The 13,806-nt window shown below is 47.5% G+C and overlaps 1 protein-coding gene across 1 annotated transcript in view; it reads left to right on the top strand.

Annotated features, from left to right (window-relative positions):
• The window catches only part of PUS7 (pseudouridine synthase 7), a 55,838-nt gene extending 45,497 nt beyond the window's left edge, over positions 1-10,341 (top strand). The window contains exons 13-16 of the mRNA XM_056118325.1: positions 1,060-1,161; positions 4,610-4,739; positions 8,439-8,530; positions 9,281-10,341. Coding sequence (XP_055974300.1) covers positions 1,060-1,161; positions 4,610-4,739; positions 8,439-8,530; positions 9,281-9,417 — 461 coding nt within the window. The 3' untranslated portion in view covers positions 9,418-10,341. The remainder of the gene's footprint in view (positions 1-1,059; positions 1,162-4,609; positions 4,740-8,438; positions 8,531-9,280) is intronic.
• Positions 10,342-13,806: the final 3,465 nt, after the last annotated feature.

The following is a 13,806-nucleotide window of genomic DNA, read 5'->3' on the forward strand; positions in this document are numbered from 1 at the left end:
TTAATCCACTGTATTATCACTCTGGCACACTTCTATCTACTAGTTTAAAGACCACAACATTACCATGAAGAATTCTTCCTCTTCTGTGGAAAAGGTTTCAGAACTTGTCCCCAGTTCCATGACTGGTTGAAAGAGAAAAGGTTGGAACTGGAGCCATATAGTACAGTGGGTAGGGCACTTGCTTTACATGGGATTTACCCATGTGTTATCCCTGGCATCTTATATGGTCCCCCAAGTACCTCCAGGACTAATCCCTGAGCACAGAGCTGGGAGTAAGCCCTGAGTGCAGAATCAGGTGTGATACCCAAACCTCCCCTCCAAAAGAGAGAAAACCAGAGGAACTGCAATTCCAAGTGATGCATGTCTGTTGGCAGAGACCTGGTTGCTCTCGTGTTCCACCACCCTCCTCCGGCAGCTGGTACTGAGCCCTGCCCCTCTGCAGCTGTACCCAGCATGGCCACTCAAGTTTACTGTTGGTGCAGAAGGTTTCACTCTGATTTTTTTGAGTTAATACATTTCCCCTTCTGCTGTACTGGTTCCATTCTGCGTATTTTGAACATCATATGTGTCGCCGCATTTCACTCCTCAGACTAGATTGTTTCTCCTCTTGTTTTATATTCTTTTAGCAAAATGCATTTGTTTGCGCTCACTTTCCAAATTGCCTTTTGTTGGCGTTGCATTAGAAGGAAAAGGAACTGATTTCTGAAAGCAAGGAGTCGACTTTTTTCCAAGTTCGTGTTTCTTATTTCTTGAGCTACCCGTGACGTATTCAATATGCAAAACACAGTAACAACAAGTCTCAAAAATGGAGACGTCACTGGGCCTGCTCGAGCAAATCAGTGAACAACGGGAGGACAGTGTGTGTGTGTGGTTAGAATAGAGAGAACAGGAAAAAAAGAAGAAAAAAGTATTCCAACTTAATTTCCATATGCTTCCTAAGCCTCTAGGCCTGTACCTACTTGCCCTTCTGAGTATTTCGACATATACACGCTTAGAAGATTAAGCTCATGAAAATGCTGCCTTGTTTTCCTAAATTACTGTTCACTTACGCATTTGCAGCCACAGCCACCTATATCGAGGAAGACGATATTAATAATTATTCCATTCATGATGTGGTGATGCCTTTGCCTGGTTTTGATATTATCTACCCAAAGCATAAAAGTAAGTAGTGGGTGTCCTGTCTGAGGAAATGGCTAAAACAGCCAAACGCCCGCCGGCAGCCATGAGTAGCGAGGGGTGGGGGAAATTTGTCCTTTTAGGATGACTTGTGTGTTCAATTCTTGGGCCGGGCAGGTGGCCCGCAGGGCTGGAGCACACACACTTTGCATTACGGGGCCGCGGGTCTCATCCTCAGCACCCCATGGTTCTCTGTGCACCACTGGGAATGACCCCCTCACCCCACCATTTCCCGCTGCTGCTCGTTGTGGCCCCAGAACAAAACAAGTACTTGGGTTTCCTCAGACATGGGGAAAAAAAGTTTAGATTTTGGACAGAGTAAGCCATGTCTTAAGTTTCTCAGAAGGGATACTTGGGGACAGATAACCTAAAACCAGAGGGGAGTTCAGGGCTTGAGGGGCATTCTGCCGGACCCCGTGAGTTCTCCAGCACCACCTGGTGAGTGCCCGGATGCAGAGCCTGAAGTGACGCCTGAGCTCACAAGCTGGAAGATGCCCCAATGACGTGGCATGTGGGAAGCCCCAAGTTTGCTCCTCTCCAGTGCCATCCCAGCCCTGCAAGGTGCAGCCCTTGGTGTCGGGGTTGCGCCTCCTGGAGAACCGCAGCTGCAGTTCCTTTCTAACAAGGTGCCATCGCTTTCAGGGTTCAAACATTGAGAAATTGAAGACAAGAAGGCGCTGACTTGGCCAGAACCATAGCACAGAGGGTTGGGCGTTTGCCGTGCATACAGCAGACCTGGGTTCAATGCCCAGCTTCTCATATTGTCCCCTGAGCACCACCAGGAGTAATTCTCAAGTGCAGAGCCAGGAATAACCTCCTTGAGCATGGCCGAGTATGACCCAAAAAAGGGGAAAAAAAAAAAGGTGCTGATTCTGAGGCCAGTCTGACGGTCTAACACAGTCTGACGGTCTAACAGTCTAACATAGAGGTGCCCCAGCTTATTTGGCTGAGTGCTCCTCTTTAGAAAAAAAGAAATTTTTATTCAGTGCCCCTCTGGAAATCTATGTGCTCTAAAAGAATAAGCAGAAAGGCCCCCTTCCTCCTAAATCATTCCATTTTTCCTGGATGGGGGACATCACCCACTTTGGTTCTCTGGGGTGTTATATTTTGATAAGGAGTCCACAGCTGGCAGTGCTCAAGTCTTACTCCTGGCTCTGTGCTCAGGGATCACTCAAGTGAGTGCAGCGGACCATATGGAGATGAAACCCAGGTTGGCTGGGTGCAAGGCAAGTGCCCTATCTGTCTCTGGCCCAAGGTATCACCCGCATGGAGGAACACTGGAGAATCCTGGCTGACCTGAGCGGTGTGCTCTTAGCTAAGGCTGGTTTGGGGTGGTATTCTTCTGTAAGCTGCCACGTCAGGCATATCTCCCTTGTATGTGGCTGACCTGGGTTCGAGCTCTTGTACCTATATGGTTGCCTCCTGAACCCCGCCAGTAGTGATTCCCCTGAGTACAGAGCCCAGAAGTAACCCCGGAGCCTCATTGGTGTGGCCCCAAACTAAAAAAAGTAAACAAATTACAGCAAAGTCATTTGCTTGGAGGCAGCCTTTCCTGTCACCCTGGTGGCTGGGCCCAGGGAGACAGCTCAGTACTGGGTCACATACTTCGTGTGCATCAGGACCCCGGCTACATTCTGTCACCCCAAAGACTCCCCACCCCAGCTCCACTAGGTGTGACCCTGGTGACCCCCCCCCCCCGACCTCCAGCCTTGCCCTGGCAGCCCCTGGCACTGCCGGAGCAGAGCTCATGGAGCATTGAGCCATGTGGGCCGGTTGGCAGGTCCACAGTGAGTTGGCTTCCAGACCCCCTTCGTACTGCTTGGGATGCCACTTACCCCCTCCCCTCCCCTCCCCCATGGAAAGATCCTTATTGCCCAGTCACAAGCTCACGGAGACGGTTCATGTAGCTCCTGGGTATGGCCCATGTAACGTGTCTCAGTAACGCTGGTTCTGAAAAACGCTCAGTTTAGGACTGGCTGCTGTCTCTGTGAGTGATACGTGAGCGAGTGTTTGCTTGACTCTGCTCTACCCGGTATGCTTCACAGGTATGTCCAACAAATCCGCTTGTCGTTTCTGCAGATAGTTTGAACAAAGCAGTTAAGGCCAACTCTGGGACAATTAAGTCCTTCAGGAGAACTGCAGAAGATAATTAACAGGGCTAAATGTAGATTCTCTTCCATATGTCTCTTCCCCAGATGTGTAGGTGGATAAGGCCTGGGTTGACTGCATTTTATTTAAAAAAAAAAAAATTCTAGAAGTGACAGTTGTTATAAGCCCTGGGACCTTAGAGAAGAGGCGTGGCGGGGCATGCCGAGAGGTCAACGGCCAGACGGTTGCCTTTGTGGGACGTCGAGACAACATGCATGACGGCTCCGGGACTTAGGAATCCGTGTGGGAGAAGGCCGTTCCTCTGCGTGTTCCAAGGCAGTCATAGAAGTTCCGGGAAGGCAGAATTCCGTCTGGAAGAACTTCGGAATCCTCGCATGCCTCGCAGAGAAGCTGTTCCCCCTAAATGGCAGCTTGCAAGCCAGAGCTAGCTACTGTCTCTCTCGGGTGTTATAAAAAAGCCTCTACATCAGGTGCGCGGGTGAGCCAGATGGTTTTCCCAGGTCCCGTATTTTTATACACTTATTTATAACCGCCTTCTTCCAAAAAGACTCTGAGGCCTTCCTCTATGGTTTCTTCCGACTCTGAACCACCTACAAAATTGCAGTTTAGTGGCCGATGCAATGGTCAGTTGCAGCTGGCACGGGGAGCTTTCCCTCCACACACATGGCTGCTTGCAAAGAGAGTGTACAGGGTCCAGAGAGGTCAGGCAGCAGGGAAGGCTGACCCAGGTAAATCCCCTTCACCCAATACTATCTCCTGAGCCTCTCCAGGACTGATTCTTGAGCTCAGGGACAGGAGTCAGCCTTGAGCACCAACAGATATGCGCCCCCCCCCCCAAAAAAAAAAAAAAAACCAAGGGGCTGGAGTGATGGTACAGCCGGTAGGGTGTTTGCCTTGCATGCGATTGACCAGGGTTCAATCCCCAGCATCCTGTATGGTCCTTCAAGCACCACCGGAGTAATTCCTGAATTCAGAGCCAGGAGTATTCCCTAAGCATCACCAGTGTGATGAAAAAAAAAAAAAAAAAAAGATTTCCAAATGGGCCAGGCCTAATCTAGAGCCCCCTCTCTCCCCCTTCCCGTTTTCCACCCTCCGCCTCTCCCCCTCCTTCTCCCTCTCCCTCTCTCTCTCCCATTCCCTCTTTCCCTCTCTCTCTCTCTCTCCCTCTCCTGTTGCAGTTCAGAGAACAGGCTAGGTTGTGAAGTACAGGGAGCTTGGAGCTTATCCATGAGATATCCTGCTCTGCTGCTGGGGCAGGACGGGAGCAGGGCAGCTGCCTGGCAGTCTGTATTCCAGCTAACCTGTTGTTTTCTCTTCTGTTTAGTTAGTGAAGCCTACAGGGAAATGCTCACAGCAGACAATCTGGATATCGACAACATGAGACACAAAATTCGAGATTATTCTCTGTCAGGGGCATACCGAAAGATCATTATTCGTCCTCAGAATGTCAGCTGGTGAGTAGAAGTCAGCTGGGAATAAAATATTACAGAATTCCGATCTAAGATTTCAAGCTTTTGCTTCATGTAGATATGTGTTCAGTGCTTAGGACCTAGCACAGAAGTGCTTATTGTTGTTAATACGATCGCTACTGCCACTACTTGGTGGTTTTTCCAAATCATCACTTTAATATAGGGCTGGGGAGATGGCTCCAAGGGCCCTTCTGGTCCCCCCCAGCAGCACCAGAAGTGACCCTGGGTGGGACCCTGCAATGAAACAAAATAAGTGAATGAAATCAAGCATACTACAAAGTGGCTTAGTTTACGTTTTTTTAACGCTCCTAAATGATTAAAGGATTAGCTGAGAATTAGTTTTTTCCCTACTTCTGAAGAGCCTAGAAATCGTTCTTAGAGTGATCCTTAATCAAGTTACCTCACTCAGAATTAGCTATGATCCAAAATGAGCTGGAATTTTTGTGTTTTTTTCCCCCCAGTTAATTTTGAGGGTTTGGGGGCCACACCAACTGTGCTCAGGACCTCATATCTGGTTCCCAGGTCAACTACATGCAAAACAAACACTATACTATCTTCCCTACCCACTGTACTCTCTCTCCAGCCTCTTAATATTTAATCTAAAGCTTTATTTGATCACTTAAGAAATCAAATCCTAGGGCTAGAGCTATAGCACAGCGGGTAGGGCGTTTGCCTTGCATGCAGCTGACCCAGGTTCGATTCCCAGCATCCCATGTAGTCCCCCAAGGACCACCAGTAGTAATTTCTGAGTGCATGAGCCAGGAGTAGCTCCTGTGCATCGCCAGGTATGATCCAAAAAGGAAAAAAATGAGAAAAGAACTTGAATCCTTAGGGCTGGAGAGAAAGCACTGAGGATTGGCGTTTGCCTTGCAGGTCGCCAACCTGGGTTCAGTCTCCAGCATCCCAGGTGTCCCCTAGAGCTCCACCAGGAGTGACCCCTGAGCATTGCCAATGTCATGCCTGGGAGATAGTATAGCGGACAGGGCACTGCCTTACATGCAGCTGATCCAGGTTTGATCCCTGATATCATGCCCTGAGCCTTGTCAGTAATGATTTTTTTTTTCTTTTGGCCTTTTGAGTCTCACCTGGCAATGCTCAGGGATTACTCCTGGCTCTGCACTCAGGAAATACTCCTGACTCTGCACTCAGGTATTACTCCTGGCAGTGCTCAGAGAACCAAATGGGATGCTGGCCTGAGACTTACCCAGGTCAGCCACGCGCAAGGCAAACACTCTCCCCACTGTGCTATTGCTCTGCCTCTACCCCCAGTAATGATTCTTGAGCATACAGCCAAGAGTAAGCCCTGAGCACCATCGGGTATGGCCCAAAAACAGAGCACGAGAAGAAATTAAATTCTTGCTTATTTCTCCTCTGGAGAAACCCATGTTCTCTATTGAGTGCCCCCCCACACACACACACTTCTACTTCCCTCACTCCCCTCATATATCTCTCAGTAAATTTCTTGTATATGTTTTTTTTTCTGTTCTGGTTTTTTTTGTTTTGTTTTGTTTTGTGGGCAACACCCAGCACTGCTGGGGGTTACTCCTGGCTCTGCATTCAAGGATCATTCCTGGCGGTGCTGGGCTTCAAACTCAGCCGACCATATGCAAGGCAAACACCCTATCCACTGTACTGTCACCCTGGCCCCCCTCTAAGTAGATTTTTCTTTTCTTTTTTTTTTTAGCTTTTTGGGTCACACTGAGCGATGCACAGGGGTTACTCCTGGCTCTGCACTCAGGAATCACTCCTGGTGGTGCTTGAGGACCATATAGGATGCTGGGAATTGAACCCAAGTTGGCCACGTTGAAGGCAAATGCCCTACTCATGGTGCTATCACTCCAGCCCCAGTAGATTTCTTTATTTAAGAGTCTGTACTACTTCAGAGTCTGTAATGATAGTACAGTGTGTGCGGCACTTGCCGTGCAGGTGGCTGACCCAGGTTCAATCCCTGGCATGTCATTTAGTCCCCCACGTCTGCCAGGAGTGATCCCTGAGCACTGAGCCAGGACTAAGCCCTGGACATAGTGTAGCCCTCCCCCACCAAAATAAAAGCAAAAATCAACAACCCACAAACCTATTTTATGTCTCTCTCACACACATACACAAATTCTGCTCATGGTCAGTGCCAAGAAATTCTCTTCCCTTTCTTCATCTCTTCTTTCACTTCCCTTTACTCTCGTGGGTTGTGGGAAGAGGTTGGCAGAGTTGCGTTTTATCTTCCCCACCTCGGAGAACAGGCAGTTCCTCAGGAGTGGTTAGCAGAGATACCCACTCCGGAGGAAATAAAGGGAGGAAATAAAAACGTAGTGATTCATTCAATTACATCTGTGCAAAGTGAAGTTTACTATGTTACATATGAAAGGAATTTCCCTCCTCGGGAAACTCAGCACTCAGATAAGATCTGCCTTATTCTATTATTGAATGAACCTACCTCTGTTAATATATAATAGAAGTATGTGGGGGAAGAGTTTAAATAATACAATTAATAGATCAGTTTAATAAGCACTTTGTTCAAATGAGACTTCACATTTCATATGTCTAAAGTGAATCAAGTACTGGGCAAAAGAGAAAAGTTTGTAAACTTTTTTTTATAATGTGGGGGTCAGAGTGATAGTACAATGGGTTTACCTTGCAAGCAGCCAACCCAGGATAGATCCCAGGAACACTGTATGGTCCCTTGAGTAATGCCAGGAGTAATTCCTGAGTGCGGAGCCTTGGATTAACACTTAAGCACTTCTGGGCCACGATATTTTTAATTGATTCACTGTGAGATAGACCCTTACAAAGCTGTTCATGATTAAGTTTCAGTCATTCAGTGTTCCAATGCCTACCCCTCCACCAGTGTACCCAGGTTCTGTCCCATCACCTGCCTCTATAACAGGTCTCTCTCTCTCTCTCTCTCTCTCTCTCTCTGTCTCTCTCTCTCTCACTCTCTCTCTCTCCCCCCGCCCTCTCTCTCCCCTCTCTCTCTCCCCCACCCCCGTCCCTCTGCCCCCCCTCCCATCCCCTTTTGGGCATTGGGGTTTGCAATACAGATGCTGAAAGGTTACCAGGAATATTCCTTTACCTATTTTCACCTATGTTTGCCACTCAGTTCTTGTCAGGCATAATTATTCCCACCTATTATTGTCATCCTGGTCCCTTCTCTGTCTTACCTACCCCCCACACACTTGTGGTTGATTCTAACCCCTGGCCAGTCCTCCAAGCCCTTATTTTCCCTGACCATGAATATTAGTCGTCATCTACTGTATATTTTTTATATAACACAAATGAAAAAAAATTTTTTTAAATACTTTTTCAGTAGAGTTGGATTGAGGGCATGAGGGGGGTGCCCCAACAGTGCTTTAGGAGCTACTCCTGGCTCTGTGCCCAGAAATTGCTCCCGGTGGTGCTCAGGAGACCAGTACCAGGGATCAAATCTGGATCTGCTGCATACAAGGCAGGGGCCCTACACCCCACCCCCCTACCCCTCATCCTCTCTGGCTCTCCCGTTATGTTCATGATCCTGCTGGGGGGACCCACAGTGGCTGCACCTCCAGCACCACCAGCGTGCCAGGAATACCCACGGTGGGAAGAGACTTCTTGGGTTTTCCCGGCTGAGAGGCAGTGGTGATAAGCAAGTCAGCCCCCTTTCATGAACATACGCCCTTCACAGTGTTTTCTCCCTCTCTCTGTTTTCTGCAGGGAAGTTGTTGCCTATGATGACCCCAAAATCCCACTCTTCAACACCGACGTGGATAACTTGGAAGGGAAGCCACCTCCGGTGTTTGCATCTGGTAAGGGCTTCCGGCCACCTCTGAAATGTTTGCTCCTTCAGAAATCAAAGATTCAACAGAAAGGGGGGTGGGGGGGCACAACTGTCCACAGATCTCTCTCTTTTTCTCCCTCCCGCCCTCCCTCTCTTCCTCTCTCCCTCTCCAGCTCTCCCTCTCCTTCTCCCCTCTCTCCCTCTCTCTCTCATCTCTCCCTCTCTCTCCCTGTCCCCTTTCCTCTCTCCTTCCCTCCCCCAACTCTTATGTTTCATCCTGTAGCCCTTTGTCGCAGAATGGTAGCCAGAGGGTAGTGGTTGAAACAATAAATCCTGCTGGAAAAGTGAGTGAATGCTGTGGAGGGTTGGGACACCTTAGGTGGTTAACTGTCTGCCCCAGGGAGTTAACGGAGGTGTCAGTGCAGGAAGCCAGCCTGAAACACACTGTCCGCATTCTCTGATTCTTGTTGCCTTTCTTTTGTCTGTCCTCCCTCCCCCCCCACCACTTGATTCCCCTCTTTTTGGTTTGGGTTTTGGGTTTTGTTTTTTCGATTTGCACGCATCACCCTCTGCTTCTCTGTCATCTGCCCTGTTCATGAAGTGCCCCAGGTAGCCTGATCCCGTAGGTCATGGTTTTTGGAGCCTTCTGGGCCAGGAGAAGCCCACTGGGAGGAGCACGATTCTTTCATCTGCACAGAGACACGGTGTCGCTCCCGGTCTCGTCTGCAGCCGCCCTTCCTTTCTATAATGATCTATGATCTTCTTTCGTGCACGGCAGAAGGCAAGTACAGAGCTCTGAAGATGGCTTTCTCTCTGCCCCCCTCGACCTACGCTACCATGGCCATCCGTGAGGTGCTGAAGATGGACACCAGCATCAAAAACCAGACCCAGCTGAACACCACGTGGCTGCGCTGACCGGGCCAGTATCTGCCGGCCTCCCACTCGCTCTCCTTCTGCTCACACCCTCTGGTGGACTTCAGATCTTTGTAGTAAAAGATGATTTGTATTTTTTCAAGTTTTTCTTAGCTTCAATCATTTGCAGCATTTGTATGCATAGACCAATCTCTGAGGCTCTTAATTTCGGCTCCGAGAGTATGAATTGATCAGAATGTATTTCAGGTGCTTAAATCATCATGAAATGTCAGTTTTGAACTGCCTTTATCATAATAAAGGACTTTTTTTTGTTTTATGTAGCAGTTTTAGGTGTTACACTATTCTTGAGAATAGGAAGTGGACGTTTGACCCGTCCATAGAGTCCATTAAGAGTGACAGGGATAGTTGAGAGCATCCCCCACTTCTGCAGATGCAGTGGTCCTGCTCATTTGAATGATGGAAAAGCGCCAACAGGTCTACAATATAAGCCAGTGATTGTCATTGCCAGCTCCTGTACCAGATTCTCGTGCTTAGAACTGTTTCGTCGCAATAACTTTTGCATTCATATTCCCTTTGCCTTGCAGGACCATAGCATCAATAGGGCTTTGAGTTCTTGTTTGTTTGTTTGTTTTTCCCTTGATGTAAAAATATGCGGCTATTTTTACTAGATAAGGTCTCATTTTTACTATCAGTGCCTTTTATGTTCAGGAATCTTTTTACTGGATGGGTGTTTAACCCCCCCAAAATAAATCACTGCAGAGAAGAAACCTTGCAAGGATCTCCAAGGGCTCCTCCGACCAGCACCCACGTCACCCTTTGGCCCCGGCGGCTGAGGGAGTCTCTGCTCCTGTCCTGGCCTAGAATTTCACTCCTGGGTGAAAGGGTGAATATGCCTTTCCACGGCCGTGTGACATGATTGTACCAGTTTTCATTTTCTATCGTTTCTAGAGCCAAATGTAATAAATATTTTTTAAGACTCCTATCTACCGATGATTATTATATTTATCAAAGGCATTCCAAAGCCAAAGGCTCGTGAGCGTCTTGGCCCAGGCTGAAGGCGGGGCGCCGAGTGGCCTTAATGAGGGCACCCAGGCTGTGGTGTGGGGGACTCAAGGCGTTTCCTGCTCAGGTGGGAGAAACCCGAGAACGGCCAGAATCAAGTGTCCAGTAGTCTGACTTCCTGGCCGCTGGACTGGATTCAAGGTTACTCTCACACAAGCAGCAGTGTTAGGTGTTACGCTATTAGGTGTAAGACTATTAGGTTTTAAATGACACGCTATTATTTATTTCTTTATTTTGGTTTTGGGTCACACCCGGCGATCAGGGGTTACTCCTGGCTTTGCACTCAGGAATAACTCCTGGCGGTGCTTGGACCATATGGGATGCCGGGGATGGAACCCTGGGTTCCATCCCCAGCATCCCATATGGTCCCCCAAGTACCGCCAGGAGTAATTCCTGAGTGCAGAGCCAGGAATAACCCCTGGGCATCGCTAGGTGTTACCCAAAAAGACAAATAAATAAAAGAATAAGGGATTAATAACCAGGATATACACTAGTAGAAATGTACAAGAAAAAAACCTCCAACCCCATCAAAAAATGGGGTGGGGGCTGGAGAGATAGCACAGCGGGTAGTGCGTTTGCCTTGCACGCGGCCAACCCAGGTTCGATTCCTAGCATCCCATATGGTCCCCTGAGCACCGCCAGAAGTAACTCTTGAGTGCAGAGCCAGGAGTAACCCCTGTGCATCACCAGGTGTGACCCAAAAAAGAAAAAAAAAAGTGGGGAGAAGAGTGAACAGAAATTTCCTCAAAAAAGAAATACAAATGGCCAAAAGGCACATGAAAAAGTGCTCCACATCACTATCCATCAGGGAGATTAAAATCAAAACAACAATGAGATACCATCTCACACCACAAAGACTGGCACACATTCAAAAGAACAAAAGCAACCAGTGCTGGCATGGATGTGGGGAAAAACGGACGCTCTTTCACTGTTGGTGGAAATGCCCACTAGTCCAGCCTTTCTGGAAAACAATATGGACAGTCCTTCAAAAACTAGAAATTGAACTTTTATATGACCATCTAATACCACTTCTGGGAATATATTCCGAGGATGCAAAAAAGCACAATAGAAATGACATCTGTACCTATATGTTCATTACAGCACTGTTCACAATAGCCAAAACCTGGAAACAACCCAAGTTCCTTAGAACAAATGACTGGTCAAAGAAACTTTGGTACATTTACACAATGGAATACTATGCAGCTGTTAGACAATATGAAGTCAATGAACTTTGCTTATAAATGAATAGACATGGAGAGTATCATGCTATGTGAAATGAGTCAGAAAGAGAGGGATGGACATAGAAGGACTGCACTCATTTGTGGAGTATAAAACAACATAACATGAGGCCTAACACCTAAGGATAGTAGATACACAGGACAGGAAGACTGCTCCATAGCTGGAAGCCTGCCTCATGAGCAAAGGGGAGAAGGCAGCTAGAATTGAGAAGAGATCACTAAGAAAACGATGGCTTAAGGAACTGATCGGGATGGGAGATACGTGCTGAAAGTAGATAAAGGACCAAACATGATAACCTCTCAGTGTCTGTATTGCAAACCATAATGCCCCAAAGTAGAGAGAGAATACGGGGAATATCGTCTGCCATGGAGGCAAGGGGAGGGTGGGAAAAGGAATATTGGTGGTGGGAATGTGCACTGGTGGAGGGATAGGTGTTTGATCATTGTGTGATTATAACCCAAATATGAACACTAAATAACTATCTTATGGTGATTCAATAAAATTTTTTAAAGTAAATAATAAAACCCAGCAAAATAAAAAAAGAAAGATGCACAATGGTGAAAAACAAAGTTGCCTCCAAAATAGTGTTTTAAAATATAATTTTCATAATAGCTAACTTGAAGATCAACTTCTGGGTTTTGGCAGACTGAATACAAATACACACATCCACCTTCATCCACAAAGTATTACATTTTGGAATGATAGGAGGGAGTCAACAGATGGAATCCCATTCATAGAGAAAAAGGAGAGGAAATTTCTTGTAGTCTGACTCACAAATATGCGCTAAAGGAAATCCTGGCTCTTGGCAAACAGGCAGTCATGCAAGACCAGGAAGCCATCTTTAGAGTAAAAAGCAGGTTTAAGATCTCAAGGGAGGAGCTTCAGAAAGAGAGTAAGGGGGTACAGGTGCTTACCTCACATGTGGCATCACATATGGTCTCCTGAGCACCTCTAGGTGTGGCTGCAAAATAAAAAAAAATCTCAGGGGACAGGGCCGGAGGCATAGCACAGTGGGTAGGATGCTTGCCTTGCACCTAACTGACCCGGATTCCATCCCCAGCATCTCAGATGCTCCCGTGAGCACTGCCAGGAGTGATTCCTGAGTGCAGAGACAGGAATAAGCCCTGAGCACAGCTGGGAGTGGACCCCCACAAAAAAATAATATATCAGGGGACAATTGCTCTTTTCCAACCCCTATCATTATTTTTGTTCGACAAATGTTGGGTTCATGTGCTGGTGCCGTTGGGGTAAAGCTGGTGCAGGTTCTCACAGACAGTGAGAGTCTCCTCACACATGCCTTGTGAGGTCGGAGTGTGGGTCCTGAGCTGGCTTCAGAGCTCCACGGAAGTGGGTGGGGAGGAGGGGAACACTGTAGACATGTCCTTTCCCCGTAGTCTGGCACTTGCTGGAAGGCCAGCTCTGCCCGTGGGAGGAGGGAGGTTTAGGACGGCAGAGAACACTCGCCCATTATCCAGAGGGGCCAGGAGAGGGACCTTAGTCCCCACGCTCAGCAAAGACCTGGAGCAGCAGCACGCAGAGAAGGATCCGATAAACAAACCGAAGAATCGACCCCATCAGAGTTTGTGATTGTCCTATTCTGTATTCTCAGAAACATGCCTCTGTCCAGCCAGGAAGCTGCAAAGAAAAGGGATTGATTTGACAACCGAAAGAGGGATTGCCAAAATAACATACCAGACTGGGGATTGACTGAAGGTAAGTCATCAGGAAGACAAAGGGAATTCAGAATAAAATAAGAACAGGACACAGGAGGGTAGAAGAATGGAGAAGTAAATAGAACCAAATTCCTCCAACTGGATTTGGAAAAATCCATTTCACCAGGTTTCCAGCAGGAAAAATTGACTTGAGGCATTGTGATGAAATTTCCTAAGTCTTAAAATTATTAAGGTTGTATCTATTTAGAGCCAGGGAGATTGTACAGTGAGTAAGGCACTTGCCATGCATGTGACCAACCTGGATTTGATCCCCAGCTTCCCCTGCAGTACCCCAAGCACACCACCAGAAGTAATCCCGAGTTGCAAGGCCAGGACTGACTCCTGAGCATAGCTGGGTGTGGCCCAAAAAACAAAAACAAAACAAATATACATATATATGTTTATATATGTAGCTTTT

Source organism: Sorex fumeus, unplaced genomic scaffold (genome assembly GCF_029834395.1).
Source record: "Sorex fumeus unplaced genomic scaffold, SorFum_2.1 ptg000037l, whole genome shotgun sequence".
Taxonomy (NCBI): Eukaryota; Metazoa; Chordata; class Mammalia; order Eulipotyphla; family Soricidae; genus Sorex; species Sorex fumeus.